The sequence below is a fragment of the Cutaneotrichosporon oleaginosum genome, assembly GCF_008065305.1.
Source record: "Cutaneotrichosporon oleaginosum strain ATCC 20508 chromosome Unknown ATCC20508_contig06, whole genome shotgun sequence".
Taxonomy (NCBI): Eukaryota; Fungi; Basidiomycota; class Tremellomycetes; order Trichosporonales; family Trichosporonaceae; genus Cutaneotrichosporon; species Cutaneotrichosporon oleaginosum.
Window position 1 is genome coordinate 390181 of NW_027072175.1, and position 11769 is coordinate 401949.

General features: G+C 59.2%; 5 protein-coding genes across 5 annotated transcripts; 3 read left to right on the plus strand and 2 right to left on the minus strand.

Annotated features, from left to right (window-relative positions):
• Positions 1-481: 481 nt before the first annotated feature.
• Positions 482-1296, minus strand: COLE_06583 (uncharacterized protein; the record flags this gene model as incomplete). The annotated part of the gene is made up of 2 exons (XM_018421352.2): positions 482-884; positions 920-1296. The coding sequence occupies 2 exons, from the start codon at positions 1294-1296 to the stop codon at positions 482-484; spliced, it is 780 nt and encodes a 259-aa protein (XP_018279111.2).
• Positions 1297-3185: 1889 nt separating this feature from the next.
• Positions 3186-3566, minus strand: COLE_06584 (uncharacterized protein; the record flags this gene model as incomplete). The annotated part of the gene is made up of 1 exon (XM_018427423.2): positions 3186-3566. The coding sequence occupies one exon, from the start codon at positions 3564-3566 to the stop codon at positions 3186-3188; it is 381 nt and encodes a 126-aa protein (XP_018279110.1).
• Positions 3567-4226: 660 nt separating this feature from the next.
• COLE_06585 (uncharacterized protein) lies at positions 4227-8340 on the plus strand (the record flags this gene model as incomplete). Its single annotated transcript, XM_018425999.1, has 3 exons — positions 4227-7208; positions 7518-7615; positions 7788-8340. The coding sequence occupies 3 exons, from the start codon at positions 4227-4229 to the stop codon at positions 8338-8340; spliced, it is 3633 nt and encodes a 1210-aa protein (XP_018279109.1).
• Positions 8341-8880: 540 nt separating this feature from the next.
• Positions 8881-9773, plus strand: COLE_06586 (uncharacterized protein; the record flags this gene model as incomplete). Its single annotated transcript, XM_018425354.1, has 2 exons — positions 8881-9106; positions 9190-9773. 2 exons carry the CDS (start codon positions 8881-8883, stop codon positions 9771-9773), a joined length of 810 nt encoding a protein of 269 aa, XP_018279108.1.
• A 1312-nt stretch (positions 9774-11085) lies between these two features.
• On the plus strand, positions 11086-11541 carry COLE_06587 (uncharacterized protein; the record flags this gene model as incomplete). The annotated part of the gene is made up of 1 exon (XM_018425353.1): positions 11086-11541. One exon carries the CDS (start codon positions 11086-11088, stop codon positions 11539-11541), a length of 456 nt encoding a protein of 151 aa, XP_018279107.1.
• Positions 11542-11769: the final 228 nt, after the last annotated feature.

Genomic DNA, 11769 nt, shown 5'->3' on the forward strand with positions numbered 1-11769 from the left:
AATCTCTGCTTGAATGTCGATCGTACGCAGACGATCAGTCTCATAGGGCCTCGACTCCGACGCGCGCTGTGCCATGTCGACCATGGACAATCGGCTACCGCCTGGACACCAATCTCTTTCAGCACCTCCGCCCCCTGCTCCCGCGCTCTCCCGATCATTATCACCTGCTCGTTCCACGAGCACGGCCGAGGCACATAGGTAGGCACCCGCGCTCTGCGACATTCCGCCGGCAATGGAAGGGGATGCCACCGCCATTTCATGGCTCCATAATCTTGGGTTTCTAGTGTTGATTTCGCACAGCATGCATCGTTGCTCGTTACGCTCTGCATCCGTCGCGGAGTATCAATGTAGGGTATAGCCCAGAAGAAACTGTCCACACTCCAAAATGCCAGTACACATGTACACGGGGGCCCATCCGTCACCCCCTCTGGCCAACCAGCCGGCGAAGGCGGCCCAGCAAGCTCGCACCTCGGACTTCCTATCACAGTCTCCTGCCGGCGGCTTGGGGCGGCGGACGCTGCATTGGCGGCATGCCGCGCTGCCCGGGGTTTGGGCTAACAGGGCTACGCATGTGCGGGTTGTAGCCCTGGGGAGGGGGCTGCTGCGGGTGACCGGGGTGACCCATGGGCGGCCGACCTTGCATTTGTGGAGGGGGGCCACGGTAGCCTCCGGGAGGCGCTGTCGAAGCAATGCCGGGGCCGGTGGATGCGATACCGGGACCCATGCGGCCATTCTGTGATGGTGCGCCAGCCGGAGGGAAGCCCCGCGTCGCCGCTGGCCCGGGGCCACGGGCGACGGGGCTGGTGCGCATCGCAGGAGATGGGGCAGTGGATGCGGGGCCGGCACCGGTCTGCTTCCTCTCGGCAGCCTGAAGAATTTGGTCGCTGCGTGTGAGCTTCAATCCGGGCAGGCAACTCACTCCAGGAGGTTGAGGCATGCGCATGCCACCACCCACTCGACGCAGTCCTCGTTACCGACACCAAGGGTCTGCCAGACCTGCTTCTCGTCATCGGTCTTGCCTGTGATGGTGATGCGCGTGCCGCCGCCACGGTCCTGTGGGTTCTTCTGAATCTTGCCAAACTCGACACGCCGGGGAGGGATTTGGTGTCCAGCGTATTTGAAGTAGAACATGGTCCAGTGCTCCGCGTGAGGGTTGGGCTTGGAGATCTGGTAGAGGGGCGTGTCGTCTTGGTTGACGATCTTGTACGTCGGATTCATCCTTCCGGTGTTCTCGATCGTCCACTTGAGATCACGAGACGCCTCGCAATGCACGACATTGTTACGCTGGCTCGGCATTGTCGGCAAGGATGAGTTGGATGTCGAGCCTGCGCGTGCCGGCGGGAACAACTTGGCGACGCACAAGTCACCCTGCGGCGACGGGGTAAGGAGGTAATTTACGCGGTTCTGCCGTCAGCATGCGCCCTTGACGAGCTGCGAAACGCACTTCCTCCGTATGCCTGAAAGTCAGCTCTAGCTCTTCGAATGGCGTAGCTCCGACTCACAGATAGGTGTAGAGTATATGGTTGGGCTGCCCTGGGCTGTTAGTGGAAGTCTCCTACTGGTCAATGTGTCGCCAAACACACCATGAGGGGTGACGATGAGCGTCGGGAGATGGTTGGGCATGGGCGCATGATGCGGCGAAGTAAAGCTAAGCGAGTCAGTGACATGGTCGGGGCGCGGTCGTTTGTTAAGACCTACACCGTGTAGATGGCTTTATGCGATCCGGCGTTATCGGGAGTGGGCGTTTCGTCCATAGTAAAGCGAGGGCAGGGGAGGTTGAGTGGGGGCGAGGTGATAGAAGGTGGGGGTAGGAGCGAGGCGGAGGTGGGGCAGGGAGGGGTAGAAGGAGGCGAAGAAGACGCGTCGAGCAAGATCAATGGTAAGAAAAACAATGTCAGCACTTGGGGAACATTGTAAGAAACGAGAGTTGCGTGTTGACGAGGGGCAGGTCGAGGTCGAGGTTGACGAGGAGGAGGAGGAGGAGGAGGAGGAGGAGATGGGAGCACGGGACGCAAGGCGTGAGGCGTTGCTCCCGTGCCCGCCTTCCTCATCCTCCTCCTCCTCCTCCTCCTCCTCCTCTCCGGCCTCTCCCGCTTGAGGTGGTGGTGGTGGGGGGTGGCACATACCTGCCATGATGTTGTTGTAGTCGAGGTGTTAGACGAGGACGAGTTTGGGGTAAGTGCTGTTTGAATTACTATGCCGTCTGCAGTCTGTGGGCGGGATGGCGGCGGCGGCGTCCAGACGGGATCCGTGGAACAACAAGGGGACGAACGAGGTCTGAGCGTTGCAGAGACCTTGTCACTGAAGTATGTAGAAGAGTAAACGAAGAGGTCCGCGCGCGCGCCGGGTCGAGGGTAGTTGGCGCTACGTCGGCGTCGAGGCGTCAAGCGTCGCTTGTGCGCAAAGGTTGGATGAGGGTGGGTTTGTGGATGTCGGTTCACGTCGCGTGACAGGTGGACGCAAGGGCGAGGAGCGGGGAGGAGTGATGGCAAGGCCTCGTGGGAGGTCTAAGCTGGAGGAGATGTCCAGACTGATGGCAGCTTGGCAGCTTGGCAGCTTGGTGAGAGGACTGTGAAGAGGGCAATAAGAGCCAAGAAGTGGAGAGAGAAAGAGATGTCGAGTGATATGGACGAGATTGACGAGACGAGGATACTGAGGAAGGATGGGCTGATGGGCTCTGTCTGTATGAGACGGGTGGTGTGTTTGGCTGCATGGCGAGTCTGCTCTGGCTGTCAAGGCGGACCAGCAGAAGCCGACAGACGTTCTCAGGGGTTGTAGAGGGCCTCAGGGGGTCATACCCGGAAGGGCGCATGAGGGCAGGAGGGGCATCAGGGGGCAGCCCAGGGGAAAAATGCCACAAGACACACACAGCTCGAGCACCGCCCACCCAAAAAGTCAGGGCGCTCTTCGGCTCCTCGGGTCTGGAGCTGAAGGGAAAGAGCAGCGGCCCTTCTTCAGGCACAGTCAGGCACTGCCAGAACCAGGAGAACAGCGGAATCAATTCAGAAGCCCGACTTGTTGGGCCCAACTGTTCTCGGCGCTGCTCTTCATCTGCTGCCTGGCCCAACTCGTTGCATTCACCAACCATCCAGTACCATCCACTTCTCTCATGCACCGCAGTTCATCTTTAAACGCATGCACGACGCCTGCAGTTCATTAACAAATTTCATCGGCCTTCGGTTCTTTCATGGACCGTAATATAGCAACTCCTTTCCCGTTAACCAGGCACCAGAAACACTGCTCTGGAACCATGGTGAGTCCATCATCACCTCGCGGGGCGGGTGCGGAAACCTCTCGGGGGCGCATGACGAGTGAGACATAAGAACGCCAATGCAGAGTACCGTCAGAGATGTCGAGGAGCGGCGGTTGGCAGCTGGCGACTGGCGGGCGTGGCGGCGGTGTATGAGGTGTGAGTATGAGGAGACGGGGAATACCACGCGTCTGTGCCTGGCCATGTTGTGTGCCTCAAAGTGAAGGGCCGCACGGGGTACGGGAAGGCGCGGGACGCGATTGTCTCGCCTGCGCGCGACGCGACGCGACCCTCTTCTCATTCTATCATTATACATTGCCGACTCGGGGACATGTGTCCCGTCTCTAGCCTTTCCGCTCCTCCTCACCTCAGAACGGCTTACAATGGCGGCCGCGGCTGCGGACTGCGTGGCGGATGACCACGGTGCGCAGCCAGGCTCCTCACCCGCAGAACACGCCAAACTGAGAATGACAACACTCACTCCTGACAGTGCGGAGAGACCGACGAACGACAGTGCTGAGCTTCAGACTCTATAAACGTCAGCCGGCACGCGCCTCAAGTAGTTGACAAGATCGCCTCCGCAATCCACGTCGCCATCGCTGGTAGTTGGTGAGGAGCATGGGAGTTGTTCATGTCAATCGAGTCATGACAGAGGTGGACATATCCATCCATAAACCAAGCCCAGATCAATTGTGCATATGTGCATGTGAGTGCGAGTTCACATCGTGCCATCAACAGTGTAACACACCATTACCGACTCGTCCGTTGCCTCCGGGCGTCATTACGTTCGGGGTCTTGACGATGCGAGTCAAGTGTGCGAACGGCGGGGAGAGCGCCACAGAAGCAAGGTCCCATCAGCTGTGCATTAAACACGATCCCCAACGCCATCACAACTCGCACTATTCGTGGGACATAAAGGAGCGCTGCAACGCACGTAGCGCTCCACTCCCACATCACGATTGCTTTGTCCTCCTCCATGTTTGATGACCGCGTCAGTCCGCCTTGCCAATCTAGGTTTATACATCCAGACGAGGCGGCCCACCACTCCGGCAGGCGCTGGCCAGAAGAGCTCGACTACGGCGACACAACCAACGAGTCACCATCTTCCTCTCACCGTATGTTGGCCCAGCTGATCGTGTCTCCCGCCATTCCTACAGGTCGCCGCCTGGGGGAGACGGGTGACCACGCCATCCCGAAGAGTGAGCACGACGCCTTCGTCCCCTCCATGACGAGCGACTCGCCTGCGTCTTTCGCCCCCGTGCTACCGATCCCGGAAACCGTCTCCAGTCCGCCATACAGCCCACATCTAACAGACGTCCCCACGCCGTCTCCTCACGTCTCACCTTCTCACACTCCATCTCCTCCCCCCCCATCAACTCCCACCCCTGCTCCCTCCACCCCTACTCTTCCCGCTCCTTCTCTTCATCCTCCCAGCCCTTCTACCTCTAACATCGCCGTCGCCTCCGGATGTGAGGGTACTCACGTCCTCTGCACTACCACCGCTCCCCATACGGCACAGACCGACATGATGGCGGAAGGCATCAGCCCGCCCTCCAACGCCTCCACCTGTGCACGTTGGAGTCTAATCCCCACTCCACTCCACGGCGGCTCACTTTCATCTGTCCAAGCTCCTGGCAACACAGCCGACCCAATTGTGATCAGCGACAACGAGCACACATATACGTCGTCTAGTTCCGTGGAGGTACCCTTGTCCGGTATCAGCGTCCAACCACCAGCCACCACGACCAACCTCAGGCCCCAGTGGGTGGCCGAGCAGGGCAGCAGTCTTCCTGTTCCCGGAGGGAGAGGGTGGTGGAAGGTCGGGAGCACTTCCGGAAGCACCTCGAGTCCAGCTTCAGACGACTCGCTCTCCTCGCAGCAGCGGGAAGATCCCCCAACTTCCGGGTTGGTCGTCATGAAGTCACCTGTTCCCTCTACGATATTTGCAGTTGAATCCGAGGTCGACGAACTAGATGCCCAGCCCTCTAACCAAGGACGCAAACGTGGCCGCCTTAAGAAGCTCACAGTCGTCGTCAGCCCACCAAGGATATCCGCTGTCGCCCAGCAGTCTGCGATCGTGGCCACGCCAATGCATGCCCTCCCGGAGTACCTTCAACATATGGTTGCATCACGTACACCGCATACTCCGGTATTTTACGATCCGGGGTCTTCTACGCCGCGCACTTCTGCGCTCCCGGAGTCCTCCGCAATAGAAGAGGTGCCGAAACGCAAGCCCGGGCGGCCGAGGAAGCAGCAGAGCGCCGTGCCTAAGCCAAAGCCCGCCCCGAAGACTCAAAAGGCCGCAAAGGCCCCGAAGGCCAAGGCCCCGAAGGCCAAGGCCCCGATTAAAGGCAAAGGTAAAGGGAAGGCGTGTGTCGAGGACGACGTAGAAGAGGAGCCACTCATGCCCGATACACCCCTTTCAGATCTTCCCCAAGGCCCACTGAGTCCGCGCGAGCGCCGGAAGTTTACAGCCCGCGTGGCGAGCATGACGCTGCAACCGTCCACGCTCGAGCCAGGGTCGCGCGAGGCAGCCGAGGAGGCTGATGAGTCGCTGTCGCCAATGTCTCTCGCGAGGGGTGTACAGTGTGAGCGGGAGGACGACCAGAGCGCCTTCGAACTCCACAAAACGCCCGATGTCGCCGAGCCCGACGCTGAGCGCGAGGCCCATCGGACAGACGAAGCGCCATGCAGCCCGAGCCCGCCCGCCCAGCCCTCTAGTGGAGTCAATCCGCCCCCGAGCTTAAATCGGCCGGAGAACGCAACGGTCCCGGCTCGGCAGGGGTGGGCGTCCGGCCCAACCGCGCGACGCGACCAGCAGAACCAGTCCAATCCGCTTTTCGAGCACGACGCTCGTATGAACTCGTGCTCTGTCACCCATCCGCGCGAATCGCTGGCCGACCTAAATCAAGCCAGCGCTCAGCTAGCACACCACGGTGACTTCCACGCCCAAATCCAGCGTCGGCTGTCCCAAGATCAGAACCAGCAGGTGCGACAACATAACAAGCAGGCCCTGCAACAGCAGCCGCGGGCTCTGCATCAAAACCCACCAGCGCTCCTCCAGCGCGCCCCACACGGCTACAGTGGCCAGAGTGGTCCTGCTGCGCAGCACTACCAGCTCGCCTCAACTCCAGTTGCTACCAGCAGCTCCTTTCCAAACAGGCCTGCCACTGCCACCGTTTGCGACCCCAGCCCCACAAATGCCACGGGCAGCTCCGGTCCAGCTGATGCGCTAGCACGGGGCTCTGTGAACGCATCTTTGGACGAGGAATACACCTCCGGCAACTTCTTTCTGATGACAAGCGACCAGGTCATCTTTCGCCTCGACTCGTCTCACGTCGCCCACGCCTCGCGCGAGCTGTACACGAGCGGCGTTTCCAAGCACAACCTCTCGCAGGCAGTGCACCTGCGACGCCCATTCGAGAACTCGACCATGCTCCGAGCATTCCTATCCCTCCTGCTAAACTCAGACATGAGGATAGAGGAGGACGAGGACGCGGCCACCTCGATGCTTCGTGACCTCTTCGCCTTCATGCGTGCGTGGAACATCAACAAGGCCAAGCTAGCCATCATGGTACTGCACTCGAAATTTGAGGCGATGTCCCTGCGCACCGCCTTTGCCATCGCCTCGACCATCCAGGATGACAAGCTCTTTGAGCGCATTTTGCTACGTTTCGCCCGCGTTACTCCCCTTACGGCGACAGAGGGGGAGGCGATCCACCGCTCCGACGCGCCGGAGAACGGGTCCGTGATGGACCCCAGTAACTGGGATTATCGGCGTTACCGGGCCACGCCGCAGCAATACCAATTCGCGTTGCATCGTGCGTGGCACGAGTGGAGCGAAGGGCCGACGGGCAAAATGGAGGACGTGTTGCTTGAGGTATTCCGCGCTGCACTCACCGACGCGCGCGCAGCAGTGGAAGGGGAGGGGCGGCGGCGCAAGGCCGAAGACGAGCGCGTGGGTGGCGAGAAGAAGCAGAAAGGTGACTAGGTGTCATTAGGGCGAGTAGCGATGTATAAAATAGTTACATGTACAGGTGGTGCGAAGGAGCGTTTCGCACGGACTTGGAGACACACAGACACACGCACCCGCAGGGGCGCACAAACCACCTACTGTGCCAAACAAACAAACACACTGCACTCTGCTGTACTCTACTTGGCCTTCAGTCAACTCCCGTCGTGACTCGTACCGCGCTTTTTCACTCGCGCTGTCATGGACCATCCGCCAGTCTTCACACTCTCCCACCCTCCCCCATCTCTGTCCAAGGTTGTCGGGCCGCTTCTGAGCCATGAGGAGACAATCCTACTGCTTTCAAGTGACAAGGTCCCGTTCCGCATCCCGACGCACCAACTAGCGTCGGCGAGGTGAGTGTGGGTGGCGCGATGGCATAGGCTTTGTGTTCTGCTATGCAACGGCACTAAGTTGCTGATGGCACTCTGGATACGGGGGGTGTCACTCGGACGCCCGACGGCCATTCACCAGGTCAACCAAGCGCCCGCGCACTCCTAACCCGTCCAAGTACCATACTCACCGCAGCCCCACCTTCCTCTCCGCCTCCTCTTTCACGCGCACCGGCCAGCGCCAGCTCCGCCTCTCAAGCGCGTTCGAAACCGCCGCCATCCTCACCCCCTTCTCCGAGCTCCTCCTCGACGCGGGCCTCCCCACCCCTCGCCTCCTCAAGCTTAACGTAGCGACCGCGACCGGCCTCATCCGCCTCCTCGAGAAATGGGAATGCGCCGCCCTCCTCCGCCTCGCCCTCGCCTGCATCCACCACGGCTACACGACGGGCGCCGTCAAGTCCTGGGTCGTGTTCATGGCCGCCTGTGTGGCCCAGGACGTTGACATCGTTGCGGCCATGCTCAACAACCACAACCACGGCGGATGGAAGCGCGAGGGGCTCAGCCGCGCCGCGGATGACCTCACCCTCGACATCGATGTGCGCGGGTATCCGTACGAGTGGTGGGCGATGATCGCGCCCCGCTGGCAGTGGGCTATCAGCAAGGCGATGACGTACGGCGACAAGTATCCGCAAAGCGTGAGGGGACGGGGGGAGGTGTTTCGCGAGCTGCTCAAGCCGGCTGCGGTGTGAAAGGGTTTGTGGCGGTACAAGAACGGGCTGACCAATGACCCAGTTCGACGCGCCACAGACTAGACCCTAACAGCAACAGCCACACACCACCTTTAATTTCGCTGTCCCAGTGCGGATGCATGCCGTTGTTGATGCAAACAATGTGGTGAGCAGCCGAATCCGTTCCATGGCGAGGCGACGAGGACGGTCATCTCGTCGGGAAGTCGGGCGCGTCGGGAGAGCTGGCGTCTAGTTGGTCGATCGACCCGCGTGAGCGTTGACTTCAACGCCTCACCCATGGCCCCTCATCCGTCCTCCCTCAAGATTACCTTCCTCCATCGTGCAGCTGAGTCAGCTTTCCTCAGCGACCTCACGCATGTGGACAAGTATCCTCTCATACCCATTGCGACTTGCGTTTTCTCTCTTCACCATTCTCTCTTCCTGTAACGTCTCATCACACCTGACTCCTCTTCCTCTCTCTTGATCCCCTCGTCAGCCTTGACCTCGACCCCGACCGCAATCATCAATACGTCAAGTCGCGACTGCCTACCGACATCAGCCATGCCAGACGTCAACGGCATCCGTTATGAGTCAGGCGCATACTCTGAATTACCTTCCCCCTCCTCCGCTCCCGGACGTGTTCCCAATCTAGCTAGGGGCGATTCCCATGGCACTCCCAGCGGCCTTCCCATTGGCCTCTCCGGCGTCCCTCACTACGACCTTGCCTCCCGCTCTGACCAGAAGACCCAAACCATCATTGACCACCACCGGTTCAACGTCGGCGAGTGTGAGGTCGTGTCATCTGACGGGGTGCGCTTCCGTGTCAGTGTTTACAAGCTTTGGAGTGCCAGGTGAGTGAACGAACCACAGCCCTCTATTCTGAGCGGGCCAGCAAGATGTTTGAAATTACTGGGATCCGCCCTGCCTACACTTGGCACCCGGACACGTTGTTCGGCACGGCAGCCATCTTGGAGCTGTTCTTCAAGATTCTCTACGATGAAATCCTTGTCGAGTTTGCTACCTCCGGGCCCCTCAATCGAACCAACGCCTGCAATTTGGTCAAGTTTATGGTCAAGTACCAATGTTACTCCTGCATCACCATCGCCCTTGACAACTTGTGCCGCGTCGCTCTGCCCGCGAATCCCACCCATTCATTTTCAACTGCGCTCATTGCTGCCTGCATTGCCGAAAGCCTCGAACACATCGCCTGGCTACTCGACAATGCGGTAAAGGACGCGGATACCTGGGAGTTTGCAAACATCGCGGATCTCGACACGAGCGTTTCACAGTTCGACGTCCGTGGTTTCTCAACCGATCTGCTCAAGATGATTCCTGTCAACATCCTCTGCGCGATCCTGCGCACGAACAATCCCTCCAACTCTGAAATCACTGGATGGTCCCCTGGAAAAGTGTTCCTCTACATCATCCGGACCAGCTCTAAACGCTACAGCTAGGTGAGAATTTCTAGATATGGCTAAGTGGCAGTCGGCGCCTAATGGAGAGCTGTTGGTGAGGCTCTTCAACACCAACACCGCGTGTACATTGACCACCAGTAGTCTAGTGCACGCAGGTTCATGTGACAGTGAAACTCAAAGTACCAGTCGCATAGCAGTGATTGTTGCGCATGACGGTCATTCGCGACTGTATGGACGCCCAAGGCCCCTTGTGTATGTACCTTTGTTGTGGTATAAGCGGTGAAACGTCTTTCAATCCCGTCGCCACGAGCCACTTGCAGACGCACATTCGCCGCACCGGTAGTTGGGGTATCACACCGGCGACATTTCAACAAGCGCGGCTTTTGTTGGTGATTTGACTGACGAGTGCACTGCCAATGCCCAGCCTCGTGTTACACGGCTTCTTCTCTCTCTACCCTCATCTTTTCGGACAACGATATCAACGAGTGGCCTCCGGAAAAAGCATCGGCTGTCTTGTGGGTTTGCAATACCCAGTCCCGCACAAGCTTGGCCTCTTCCCGGGGATCAAAAGACTGTGCGCCGCTTCCCGGAATTCAGTTGCATTTCGGCCATAATGAACTTTGCGAAATATTTGGGCCTTTGGCGAGAAAATCCGCGCGCAGCCCTCGTGGTTGATCGGTAGGTGGTACATTGTTCAATCACCCAATCGCAGCGGTGGCAGCGATTTTGAGCCGTGCAAGAGAGCATCCTTCAAAAGTGCGCAAGAGTGTGTCCCGGTTCATCAGAGCGAATGAGGGGTGCATGCGGCTGGTTTCTGCATGGGTGTGGAATAGAGATCCCGTCTCAACAAGCAGTGGACTCTCGCCGAACGCAGAGGCGGGGCAATGGGAAAACTCATCACGCATACAAACGGGATTGCGCGGCGGCATGCGTCGCGACAAAGACACGTCCGTTCTCAAGTCACGGCAAACGCAACTCTGCGCACTCTTCGCGTCTGTGTCGTTGCCCGCTACATGCGCGCATTGATTCATACATGATCTGCGCGTCATGAGCCAAGCTGTCACCATTCGAAAATTTTCGCAGAATACGGTATAATATGTGATGTGAATGATGGTGGCGGGGTGCAAAGAACCACTTCCACATCCACTCACTTTGCCCCGCTCACATCGGGGTCCACTCACCTCCCGCCTTCACGTCCCAATCATCCCACCAATTCCACAGAGTCTGTCCGCGTCCACCGCCACCACCCCGCTCATGCGTCTACACATATAACCATTATGCCTTCATCCCAGCTCACCGCCTACCGCCTTGCTCAGGGTCTCTTCTACCCAACTCCTCTCTGCCCCCCACCATGAACGAGCCAGTCATGACTCGCCGCGAACAGGCCAAGATCCCGCCCACAAACGTCCCCGACCTGATCCAATACAAGGCCCGCCGCGCCACGCACCACATGCACGCGGCCGACGAACACTTCAGTGCCGCCTGGCGTCTCGGCATCCATTATGACAGCTTCGAGATGGACCCTTCGGTGCCCTACTTCAAGCTGCGGTGCCGAGGCTGGCGCCGCCTCATGAGGGCACGCACGCATGTGCGCGAAGCCCAGCGCCTGCTGGCCTTGCTCTCCCTCGGACAGGGTGGGGGTGGGGGCTTGCTGGACACTAGTACTCCGCCCATGAGCACACTGAAGCGGGAGTACCTCTTCCGCCGCATAGCCATGCTCGATGAGATGCTCAGTGAGCAATTTGACATCGGTAACAGACGTTTGCAACGGTCTCAAGGCATGAACATCGAGTTCCGCATGGCCTAGCTCTGTATTTGAGGCGGGATTGGAGCCAACATGCATGCCAAGAACATGCGTATACGTATGCCTGTTGGAGTGGGAAGCGTGATGCGTGTCGTTGTACGGGATCGCATGATGAAACCTTGTTTGCACAGCCAGCAAGATAAGGTGGCTGTGTTAATGACCGATTACTCGGCACCGGTTCGGGCCGACGGCCGGATGCATGACTGACGCACGACGTCACGCGCCTCCAAA